Source organism: Culicoides brevitarsis, chromosome 1, assembly GCF_036172545.1.
Source record: "Culicoides brevitarsis isolate CSIRO-B50_1 chromosome 1, AGI_CSIRO_Cbre_v1, whole genome shotgun sequence".
NCBI lineage: Eukaryota > Metazoa > Arthropoda > Insecta > Diptera > Ceratopogonidae > Culicoides > Culicoides brevitarsis.
The window spans coordinates 37,989,089-38,001,428 of NC_087085.1; the positions used below are offsets into that span (position 1 = coordinate 37,989,089).

The following is a 12,340-nucleotide window of genomic DNA, read 5'->3' on the forward strand; positions in this document are numbered from 1 at the left end:
AAAAACTAAATCAAGAGCAAAAAAACTGTGTCAAAAACTGTGTCAAAGCCATTTTTGTCAAATCTTGCTCCAAATGGATGAAAATTTGTCAGAGAGCTCTAATTTATCATTTTTAATCATTTTATAACTCAAAACTGCCAAAAAATTGAAACTGAAAAAAAAAATTTCTTTGACATAGTTTTGTTTTAAAAACTAAATCAAGAGCAAAAAAACTGTGTCAAAGCCATTTTTGTCAAATCTTGCTCCAAATGGATGAAAATTTGTCAGAGGGCTCTAATTTATCATTTTTAATAATTTTATAACTCAAAACTGCCAAAAAATTGAAACTGAAAAAAAATTTTTTCTTTGACATAGTTTTGTTTTGAAAACCAAATCAAGAAAAAAAACTAAATCAAAAACTGTGTCAAAGCCATTTTTGTCAAATCTTGCTCCAAATGGATGAAAATTTGTCAGAGAGCTCTAATTTATCATTTTTAATCATTTTATAACTCAAAACTGCCAAAAAATTGAAACTGAAAAAAATTTTTTTCTTTGACATAGTTTTGTTTTGAAAACTAAATCAAGAGCAAAAAAACTGTGTCAAAGCTATTTTTGTCAAATCTTGCTCCAAATGGATAGAAATTTGTCAGAGGGCTCTAATTTATCATTTTATAACTCAAAACTGCCAAAAAATTGAAACTGAAAAAAAAATTTTTCTTTGACATAGTTTTGTTTTAAAAACTAAATCAAGAGCAAAAAAACTGTGTCAAAGCTATTTTTATCAAATCTTGCTCCAAATGGATAGAAATTTGTCAGAGGGCTCTAATTTATCATTTTTAATCATTTTATAACTCAAAACTGCCAAAAAATTGAAACTGAAAAAAAATTTTTTCTTTGACATAGTTTTGTTTTAAAAACTAAATCAAGAGCAAAAAAACTGTGTCAAAAACTGTGTCAAAGCCATTTTTGTCAAATCTTGCTCCAAATGGATGAAAATTTGTCAGAGGGCTCTAATTTATCATTTTTAATCATTTTATAACTCAAAACTGCCAAAAAATTGAAACTGAAAAAAATTTTTTTCTTTGACATAGTTTTGTTTTGAAAACTAAATCAAGAGCAAAAAAACTGTGTCAAAAACTGTGTCAAAGCTATTTTTGTCAAATCTTGCTCCAAATGGATTGAAATTTGTCAGAGGGCTCTAATTTATCATTTTTAATCATTTTATAACTCAAAACTGCCAAAAAATTGAAACTGAAAAAAAATTTTTTCTTTGACATAGTTTTGTTTTAAAAACTAAATCAAGAGCAAAAAAACTGTGTCAAAAACTGTGTCAAAGCCATTTTTGTCAAATCTTGCTCCAAATGGATGAAAATTTGTCAGAGAGCTCTAATTTATCATTTTTAATCATTTTATAACTCAAAACTGCCAAAAAATTGAAACTGAAAAAAAAAATTTCTTTGACATAGTTTTGTTTTAAAAACTAAATCAAGAGCAAAAAAACTGTGTCAAAGCCATTTTTGTCAAATCTTGCTCCAAATGGATGAAAATTTGTCAGAGAGCTCTAATTTATCATTTTTAATAATTTTATAACTCAAAACTGCCAAAAAATTGAAACTGAAAAAAATTTTTTTCTTTGACATAGTTTTGTTTTGAAAACTAAATCAAGAGCAAAAAAACTGTGTCAAAAACTGTGTCAAAGCTATTTTTGTCAAATCTTGCTCCAAATGGATTGAAATTTGTCAGAGGGCTCTAATTTATCATTTTTAATCATTTTATAACTCAAAACTGCCAAAAAATTGAAACTGAAAAAAAAAATTTCTTTGACATAGTTTTGTTTTAAAAACTAAATCAAGAGCAAAAAAACTGTGTCAAAGCTATTTTTATCAAATCTTGCTCCAAATGGATAGAAATTTGTCAGAGGGCTCTAATTTATCATTTTATAACTCAAAACTGCCAAAAAATTGAAACTGAAAAAAAAATTTTTCTTTGACATAGTTTTGTTTTAAAAACTAAATCAAGAGCAAAAAAACTGTGTCAAAGCTATTTTTATCAAATCTTGCTCCAAATGGATAGAAATTTGTCAGAGGGCTCTAATTTATCATTTTTAATCATTTTATAACTCAAAACTGCCAAAAAATTGAAACTGAAAAAAAATTTTTTCTTTGACATAGTTTTGTTTTAAAAACTAAATCAAGAGCAAAAAAACTGTGTCAAAAACTGTGTCAAAGCCATTTTTGTCAAATCTTGCTCCAAATGGATGAAAATTTGTCAGAGAGCTCTAATTTATCATTTTTAATCATTTTATAACTCAAAACTGCCAAAAAATTGAAACTGAAAAAAATTTTTTTCTTTGACATAGTTTTGTTTTGAAAACTAAATCAAGAGCAAAAAAACTGTGTCAAAAACTGTGTCAAAGCTATTTTTGTCAAATCTTGCTCCAAATGGATTGAAATTTGTCAGAGGGCTCTAATTTATCATTTTTAATCATTTTATAACTCAAAACTGCCAAAAAATTGAAACTGAAAAAAAATTTTTTCTTTGACATAGTTTTGTTTTAAAAACTAAATCAAGAGCAAAAAAACTGTGTCAAAAACTGTGTCAAAGCCATTTTTGTCAAATCTTGCTCCAAATGGATAAAAATTTGTCAGAGGAGCTCTAATTTATCATTTTTAATCATTTTATAACTCAAAACTGCCAAAAAATTGAAACTGAAAAAAAAAATTTCTTTGACATAGTTTTGTTTTAAAAACTAAATCAAGAGCAAAAAAACTGTGTCAAAGCCATTTTTGTCAAATCTTGCTCCAAATGGATGAAAATTTGTCAGAGAGCTCTAATTTATCATTTTTAATCATTTTATAACTCAAAACTGCCAAAAAATTGAAACTGAAAAAAATTTTTTTCTTTGACATAGTTTTGTTTTAAAAACTAAATCAAGAGCAAAAAAACTGTGTCAAAGCTATTTTTGTCAAATCTTGCTCCAAATGGATAGAAATTTGTCAGAGGGCTTTAATTTATCATTTTATAACTCATTTTATAACTCAAAACTGCCAAAAAATTGAAACTGAAAAAAAAATTTTTGTTTGACATAGTTTTGTTTTAAAAACTAAATCAAGAGCAAAAAAAACTGTGTCAAAAACTGTGTCAAAGCTATTTTTGTCAAATCTTGCTCCAAATGGATAGAAATTTGTCAGAGGGCTCTAATTTATCATTTTTAATCATTTTATAACTCAAAACTGCCAAAAAATTGAAACTGAAAAAAAATTTTTTCTTTGACATAGTTTTGTTTTAAAAACTAAATCAAGAGCAAAAAAACTGTGTCAAAAACTGTGTCAAAGCCATTTTTGTCAAATCTTGCTCCAAATGGATAAAAATTTGTCAAAGAGCTCTAATTTATCATTTTTAATCATTTTATAACTCAAAACTGCCAAAAAATTGAAACTGAAAAAAATTTTTTTCTTTGACATAGTTTTGTTTTGAAAACTAAATCAAGAGCAAAAAAACTGTGTCAAAAACTGTGTCAAAGCTATTTTTGTCAAATCTTGCTCCAAATGGATTGAAATTTGTCAGAGGGCTCTAATTTATCATTTTTAATCATTTTATAACTCAAAACTGCCAAAAAATTGAAACTGAAAAAAAATTTTTTCTTTGACATAGTTTTGTTTTAAAAACTAAATCAAGAGCAAAAAAACTGTGTCAAAAACTGTGTCAAAGCCATTTTTGTCAAATCTTGCTCCAAATGGATGAAAATTTGTCAGAGAGCTCTAATTTATCATTTTTAATCATTTTATAACTCAAAACTGCCAAAAAATTGAAACTGAAAAAAAAAATTTCTTTGACATAGTTTTGTTTTAAAAACTAAATCAAGAGCAAAAAAACTGTGTCAAAGCCATTTTTGTCAAATCTTGCTCCAAATGGATGAAAATTTGTCAGAGAGCTCTAATTTATCATTTTTAATAATTTTATAACTCAAAACTGCCAAAAAATTGAAACTGAAAAAAATTTTTTTCTTTGACATAGTTTTGTTTTGAAAACTAAATCAAGAGCAAAAAAACTGTGTCAAAAACTGTGTCAAAGCTATTTTTGTCAAATCTTGCTCCAAATGGATTGAAATTTGTCAGAGGGCTCTAATTTATCATTTTTAATCATTTTATAACTCAAAACTGCCAAAAAATTGAAACTGAAAAAAAAATTTCTTTGACATAGTTTTGTTTTAAAAACTAAATCAAGAGCAAAAAAACTGTGTCAAAGCTATTTTTTGTCAAATCTTGCTCGAAATGGATAGAAATTTGTCAGAGGGCTCTAATTTATCATTTTATAACTCAAAACTGCCAAAAAATTGAAACTGAAAAAAAAATTTTTCTTTGACATAGTTTTGTTTTAAAAACTAAATCAAGAGCAAAAAAACTGTGTCAAAGCTATTTTTATCAAATCTTGCTCCAAATGGATAGAAATTTGTCAGAGGGCTCTAATTTATCATTTTTAATCATTTTATAACTCAAAACTGCCAAAAAATTGAAACTGAAAAAAAATTTTTTCTTTGACATAGTTTTGTTTTAAAAACTAAATCAAGAGCAAAAAAACTGTGTCAAAAACTGTGTCAAAGCCATTTTTGTCAAATCTTGCTCCAAATGGATGAAAATTTGTCAAAGAGCTCTAATTTATCATTTTTAATCATTTTATAACTCAAAACTGCCAAAAAATTGAAACTGAAAAAAATTTTTTTCTTTGACATAGTTTTGTTTTGAAAACTAAATCAAGAGCAAAAAAACTGTGTCAAAAACTGTGTCAAAGCTATTTTTGTCAAATCTTGCTCCAAATGGATTGAAATTTGTCAGAGGGCTCTAATTTATCATTTTTAATCATTTTATAACTCAAAACTGCCAAAAAATTGAAACTGAAAAAAAATTTTTTCTTTGACATAGTTTTGTTTTAAAAACTAAATCAAGAGCAAAAAAACTGTGTCAAAAACTGTGTCAAAGCCATTTTTGTCAAATCTTGCTCCAAATGGATGAAAATTTGTCAGAGAGCTCTAATTTATCATTTTTAATCATTTTATAACTCAAAACTGCCAAAAAATTGAAACTGAAAAAAAAAATTTCTTTGACATAGTTTTGATTTGAAAACTAAATCAAGAGCAAAAAAACTGTGTCAAAGCAATTTTTGTCAAATCTTGCTCCAAATGGATGAAAATTTGTCAGAGGGCTCTAATTTATCATTTTTTAATAATTTTATAACTCAAAACTGCCAAAAAATTGAAACTGAAAAAAAATTTTTTCTTTGACATAGTTTTGTTTTGAAAACCAAATCAAGAAAAAAACTAAATCAAAAACTGTGTCAAAAACTGTGTCAAAGCTATTTTTGTCAAATCTTGCTCCAAATGGATGAAAATTTGTCAGAGAGCTCTAATTTATCATTTTTAATCATTTTATAACTCAAAACTGCCAAAAAATTGAAACTGAAAAAAATTTTTTTCTTTGACATAGTTTTGTTTTGAAAACTAAATCAAGAGCAAAAAAACTGTGTCAAAAACTGTGTCAAAGCTATTTTTGTCAAATCTTGCTCCAAATGGATTGAAATTTGTCAGAGGGCTCTAATTTATCATTTTTAATCATTTTATAACTCAAAACTGCCAAAAAATTGAAACTGAAAAAAAATTTTTTCTTTGACATAGTTTTGTTTTAAAAACTAAATCAAGAGCAAAAAAACTGTGTCAAAAACTGTGTCAAAGCCATTTTTGTCAAATCTTGCTCCAAATGGATGAAAATTTGTCAGAGGGCTCTAATTTATCATTTTTAATAATTTTATAACTCAAAACTGCCAAAAAATTGAAACTGAAAAAAATTTTTTTCTTTGACATAGTTTTGTTTTGAAAACTAAATCAAGAGCAAAAAAACTGTGTCAAAAACTGTGTCAAAGCTATTTTTGTCAAATCTTGCTCCAAATGGATTGAAATTTGTCAGAGGGCTCTAATTTATCATTTTTAATCATTTTATAACTCAAAACTGCCAAAAAATTGAAACTGAAAAAAAAAATTTCTTTGACATAGTTTTGTTTTAAAAACTAAATCAAGAGCAAAAAAACTGTGTCAAAAACTGTGTCAAAGCTATTTTTGTCAAATCTTGCTCCAAATGGATAGAAATTTGTCAGAGGGCTCTAATTTATCATTTTATAACTCAAAACTGCCAAAAAATTGAAACTGAAAAAAAAATTTTTCTTTGACATAGTTTTGTTTTAAAAACTAAATCAAGAGCAAAAAAACTGTGTCAAAGCTATTTTTATCAAATCTTGCTCCAAATGGATAGAAATTTGTCAGAGGGCTCTAATTTATCATTTTTAATCATTTTATAACTCAAAACTGCCAAAAAATTGAAACTGAAAAAAAATTTTTTCTTTGACATAGTTTTGTTTTAAAAACTAAATCAAGAGCAAAAAAACTGTGTCAAAAACTGTGTCAAAGCCATTTTTGTCAAATCTTGCTCCAAATGGATGAAAATTTGTCAAAGAGCTCTAATTTATCATTTTTAATCATTTTATAACTCAAAACTGCCAAAAAATTGAAACTGAAAAAAATTTTTTTCTTTGACATAGTTTTGTTTTGAAAACTAAATCAAGAGCAAAAAAACTGTGTCAAAAACTGTGTCAAAGCTATTTTTGTCAAATCTTGCTCCAAATGGATTGAAATTTGTCAGAGGGCTCTAATTTATCATTTTTAATCATTTTATAACTCAAAACTGCCAAAAAATTGAAACTGAAAAAAAATTTTTTCTTTGACATAGTTTTGTTTTAAAAACTAAATCAAGAGCAAAAAAACTGTGTCAAAAACTGTGTCAAAGCCATTTTTGTCAAATCTTGCTCCAAATGGATGAAAATTTGTCAGAGGGCTCTAATTTATCATTTTTAATCATTTTATAACTCAAAACTGCCAAAAAATTGAAACTGAAAAAAAAAATTTCTTTGACATAGTTTTGTTTTAAAAACTAAATCAAGAGCAAAAAAACTGTGTCAAAGCCATTTTTGTCAAATCTTGCTCCAAATGGATGAAAATTTGTCAGAGAGCTCTAATTTATCATTTTTAATAATTTTATAACTCAAAACTGCCAAAAAATTGAAACTGAAAAAAATTTTTTTCTTTGACATAGTTTTGTTTTGAAAACTAAATCAAGAGCAAAAAAACTGTGTCAAAAACTGTGTCAAAGCTATTTTTGTCAAATCTTGCTCCAAATGGATTGAAATTTGTCAGAGGGCTCTAATTTATCATTTTTAATCATTTTATAACTCAAAACTGCCAAAAAATTGAAACTGAAAAAAAAAATTTCTTTGACATAGTTTTGTTTTAAAAACTAAATCAAGAGCAAAAAAACTGTGTCAAAGCTATTTTTATCAAATCTTGCTCCAAATGGATAGAAATTTGTCAGAGGGCTCTAATTTATCATTTTATAACTCAAAACTGCCAAAAAATTGAAACTGAAAAAAAAATTTTTCTTTGACATAGTTTTGTTTTAAAAACTAAATCAAGAGCAAAAAAACTGTGTCAAAGCTATTTTTGTCAAATCTTGCTCCAAATGGATAGAAATTTGTCAGAGTGCTCTAATTTATCATTTTTAATCATTTTATAACTCAAAACTGCCAAAAAATTGAAACTGAAAAAAAATTTTTTCTTTGACATAGTTTTGTTTTAAAAACTAAATCAAGAGCAAAAAAACTGTGTCAAAAACTGTGTCAAAGCCATTTTTGTCAAATCTTGCTCCAAATGGACAAAAATTTGTCAAAGAGCTCTAATTTATTAGTTTTAATCATTTTATAACTCAAAACTGCCAAAAAATTGAAACTGAAAAAAATTTTTTTCTTTGACATAGTTTTGTTTTGAAAACTAAATCAAGAGCAAAAAAACTGTGTCAAAAACTGTGTCAAAGCTATTTTTGTCAAATCTTGCTCCAAATGGATTGAAATTTGTCAGAGGGCTCTAATTTATCATTTTTAATCATTTTATAACTCAAAACTGCCAAAAAATTGAAACTGAAAAAAAATTTTTTCTTTGACATAGTTTTGTTTTAAAAACTAAATCAAGAGCAAAAAAACTGTGTCAAAAACTGTGTCAAAGCCATTTTTGTCAAATCTTGCTCCAAATGGATGAAAATTTGTCAGAGAGCTCTAATTTATCATTTTTAATCATTTTATAACTCAAAACTGCCAAAAAATTGAAACTGAAAAAAAAAATTTCTTTGACATAGTTTTGTTTTAAAAACTAAATCAAGAGCAAAAAAACTGTGTCAAAGCCATTTTTGTCAAATCTTGCTCCAAATGGATGAAAATTTGTCAGAGAGCTCTAATTTATCATTTTTAATAATTTTATAACTCAAAACTGCCAAAAAATTGAAACTGAAAAAAAATTTTTTCTTTGACATAGTTTTGTTTTGAAAACCAAATCAAGAAAAAAACTAAATCAAAAACTGTGTCAAAAACTGTGTCAAAGCTATTTTTGTCAAATCTTGCTCCAAATGGATGAAAATTTGTCAGAGAGCTCTAATTTATCATTTTTAATCATTTTATAACTCAAAACTGCCAAAAAATTGAAACTGAAAAAAATTTTTTTCTTTGACATAGTTTTGTTTTGAAAACTAAATCAAGAGCAAAAAAACTGTGTCAAAAACTGTGTCAAAGCTATTTTTGTCAAATCTTGCTCCAAATGGATTGAAATTTGTCAGAGGGCTCTAATTTATCATTTTTAATCATTTTATAACTCAAAACTGCCAAAAAATTGAAACTGAAAAAAAATTTTTTCTTTGACATAGTTTTGTTTTAAAAACTAAATCAAGAGCAAAAAAACTGTGTCAAAGATTTTTTTGTCAAATCTTGCTCCAAATGGATAAAAATTTGTCAGAGAGCTCTAATTTATCATTTTTAATCATTTTATAACTCAAAACTGCCAAAAAATTGAAACTGAAAAAAAAAATTTCTTTGACATAGTTTTGTTTTAAAAACTAAATCAAGAGCAAAAAAACTGTGTCAAAGCCATTTTTGTCAAATCTTGCTCCAAATGGATGAAAATTTGTCAGAGAGCTCTAATTTATCATTTTTAATAATTTTATAACTCAAAACTGCCAAAAAATTGAAACTGAAAAAAAATTTTTTCTTTGACATAGGTTTGTTTTGAAAACCAAATCAAGAAAAAAAAAACTAAATCAAAAACTGTGTCAAAGCCATTTTTGTCAAATCTTGCTCCAAATGGATAAAAATTTGTCAGAGCTCTAATTTATCATTTTTAATCATTTTATAACTCAAAACTGCCAAAAAATTGAAACTGAAAAAAAATTTTTTCTTTGACATAGTTTTGTTTTGAAAACTAAATCAAGAGCAAAAAAACTGTGTCAAAAACTGTGTCAAAAATTTTTGTCAAATCTTGCTCCAAATGGATTAAAATTTGTCAGAGGGCTCTAATTTATCATTTTTAATCATTTTGCAACTCAAAACTGCCAAAAAATTAAAACTGAAAAAATGTTTTTCCTTTGACATAGTTTTGTTTTGAAAACTAAATCAAGAAAAAAACTAAATCAAAAACTGTGTCAAAAACTGTGTCAAAGCAATTTTTGTCAAATCTTGCTCCAAAATTTGGATAAAATTTAAATAAAATTAATTTTTTTAATAAAAAAATGATAAAAATAAATATTTAAAAAAAATAACTAAATTAAATAAATAAACGAAAAATTTGATATCTTAATAAAATTTATTATCTAAAGAGTTTTTAAAGTCATGAATATATTTAACTTACTTTTAATGTATTTTTATTTAAAAAAAAAGTTCTCCATTTTCTCCTTAAAAAAAATTATTGTAAACAAATTTATTGTAAGACGTGAAAAATATCATATTTCCTAATTTTCTTTCACTTTCTCTTTTCAAACAGATAAAAAGGAAAAAACTTACCACGCAATTTATTTTCCCTCCGACTCTCCTTTGGAAGTAGAAATAATGGACACAAAATTGGTATTAATTCGTGGTTTCACAAGCACTTTTTTTCACGTTTTCATCCTCGTGGGTCCCACTCCCGCGGAAATTTATCAGCAAATTCGCTCTTTGAACACGAATCCTTACGATCTCACTTCATATTGGCAGTTGGGCGTTCATTTATGCGACGACATCGCAAAAAATTTCACCGAAACGACGCAAAATTTACGAGAATTATTAAAAAGTGACACCTTTCCTTTCGACTCACACTGCTTGATGGAAAATTTGATATGGCTATCAAATGCAGAAATTTTCCCGAATGACATGAAACGCGTTCGCGATGAATTGCGATCAAAAAACAAACGTTTCGTCGCAAGTGTTGTGACACCACTTGAAATTGGGGAGTCACGTGCTTATCGGGCAGCTCATGAAGCGAATTTGTTACTTAAATGGAGCAACGACGATTCCTATTTCGGCGAAGCATTTTCACGAAATGTCTCATATGTCGATTTCGCAGCACCTGGCATCGACAAATGGCTCGCCTCGTATTGGAATCCCGACGAAATTGATGCTGATGGATACTTTTTCCAAGGCACCTGGTTGCCAGATGATCGGAAATTTGTCGCTGTCAAACACGAATTGCCCTATGTGCCGGATCTCATGAACGACACAATGCGAAATTTGCCTCCATGGAATGTCACAAAGCCAGATGGCACGCGATTTTTGCTGCAACAAAATGAAGCGCCCACGCGGCAAGTCAATCGAATGCAGGAGAAAATCAACAAAAATAAGGAAATTTTTTTACTGACGAGTACGCCATCAATCAACGTGCATGCCATGTCGTATCGACAGCACGTCGCAGGCACTTGGCGTGATTTTCGTAATCAAGTTAAGTATCTGGCGGCACTTTGCGTGGGCGGATATAATTTGTATGGGTTTCCCGTGTGCGGAAGTTACGTCGAAGGAGATACCGTCAACGAGGAACTTTGCATTCGATGGTATCAATTTGCAACGGTCATGCCAATATTTCGCATGAGCACGACGAGATTTGTCGATAAATTTTCATCGTTTGCTCAAAGGACACTTCTTGGCATCATTCAACGGTAAGAGGAGATTTTTATCTATAAAATTGATAATAATTTTTTTAATGATACTTTTTATGGGAAAATATAATAAATTCTTTCGAAAAAAGGGAGAATTGAGAAAAATATCGTAAAAAAATTAATTTAATTTTAAAAACTAGATTAGTGATATTTTCAAATATTTCGTAAGGAAAATTCAAAAAAATTTTTTTTTTAATAATTTAATAAATTAAAATAATAATAATTTTTTTTAAATAAAATTTTAAAATTTTTTTAAAAATTTTTTTTCAATTTATTTTTTTATTAATCGCATTAAAAAATTTTTTATTGAAATTTAATTTTATTATTTTTTATTTTTTTATTGAAAAAAAAAAATGAATAAATATTTAAAAAACTTTATTGATTTTTTTAAAATTATTTTAATTTTTAAATTTTTTTTTAATTTTGAAATTTTTTAAATTAATTTGTAATAATTAATAGATTTAATTATTTCTTTATCATTTTTAAAATTTTTAATAAATTTAATTATTTTTTTATCTTTTAAAAATTTTTAATAAATTTATTTATTTTTATTTTAATTTTTTATATTCTTGAAAAATTATTAAAATTTATTTCTTCTTTGAATTTTTTTTTTAAAGATGAGAAGATTTTTGTAAAATTATTTGAAGAAAATTTAAAAACCGTTTAAAACTGTGGAAAATTTAATAAAGAGAGTAAAAAAATAAAAGCAATAGTCAAATAAAAAAAAATAGATCAGGTATTTTTAAAAATTTTTTAATAAATATTTAAATAATCTAATTAATTATTTTATTTAAATTTTTTTAAATAATAAAAATTTTAATTTTTTTTTAATTTTGAAAAATTTTTAAACTAATTTGTTACTGTTTTTTTTTAAATATTTTTTAAAAAATTTATTAATTTTTTTTTAACTTCTACATAATAAATTTCTTTTAAAAAAGAAATGAAATAAATATTTTAGCAAAACCTTGAAAACTTTTAGATAATAAATCCGATTAAGTTGTCAATTCTACGAGCAATTTTAAATTTCATATAAATATTTTCCCTCAGGAGATATACCTTACTGGACTACATGATGAGTACCCTTACGACAAACGACTTGCTGCTTCGTCCAATTATTTATGATTTTCCCGAACAACTTGCCTACGCGGAAAATTTCACATCTCAATTTATGATCGGAGAGAGTTTGATGGTTGTGCCCGTGACGTTGCCCGCAGCAAGATATGTGAGTTTAAAACATTTTTCATTAAAAAATTTATCGCTTCGTGCTTTATTTTCATGATAAGAGCAGCATATTCAGGGAATTTATTGAGATAATG

General features: G+C 26.2%; 1 protein-coding gene across 1 annotated transcript in view; it reads left to right on the forward strand.

Annotated features, from left to right (window-relative positions):
- Positions 1 to 12,340, forward strand: part of LOC134837304 (uncharacterized) — a 44,701-nt gene that overhangs the window by 30,678 nt on the left and 1,683 nt on the right. Inside the window, exons 5-6 of the mRNA XM_063852672.1 lie at positions 9,881 to 11,024; positions 12,072 to 12,246. Of these exons, the coding sequence (XP_063708742.1) occupies positions 9,881 to 11,024; positions 12,072 to 12,246 (1,319 nt within the window). The remainder of the gene's footprint in view (positions 1 to 9,880; positions 11,025 to 12,071; positions 12,247 to 12,340) is intronic.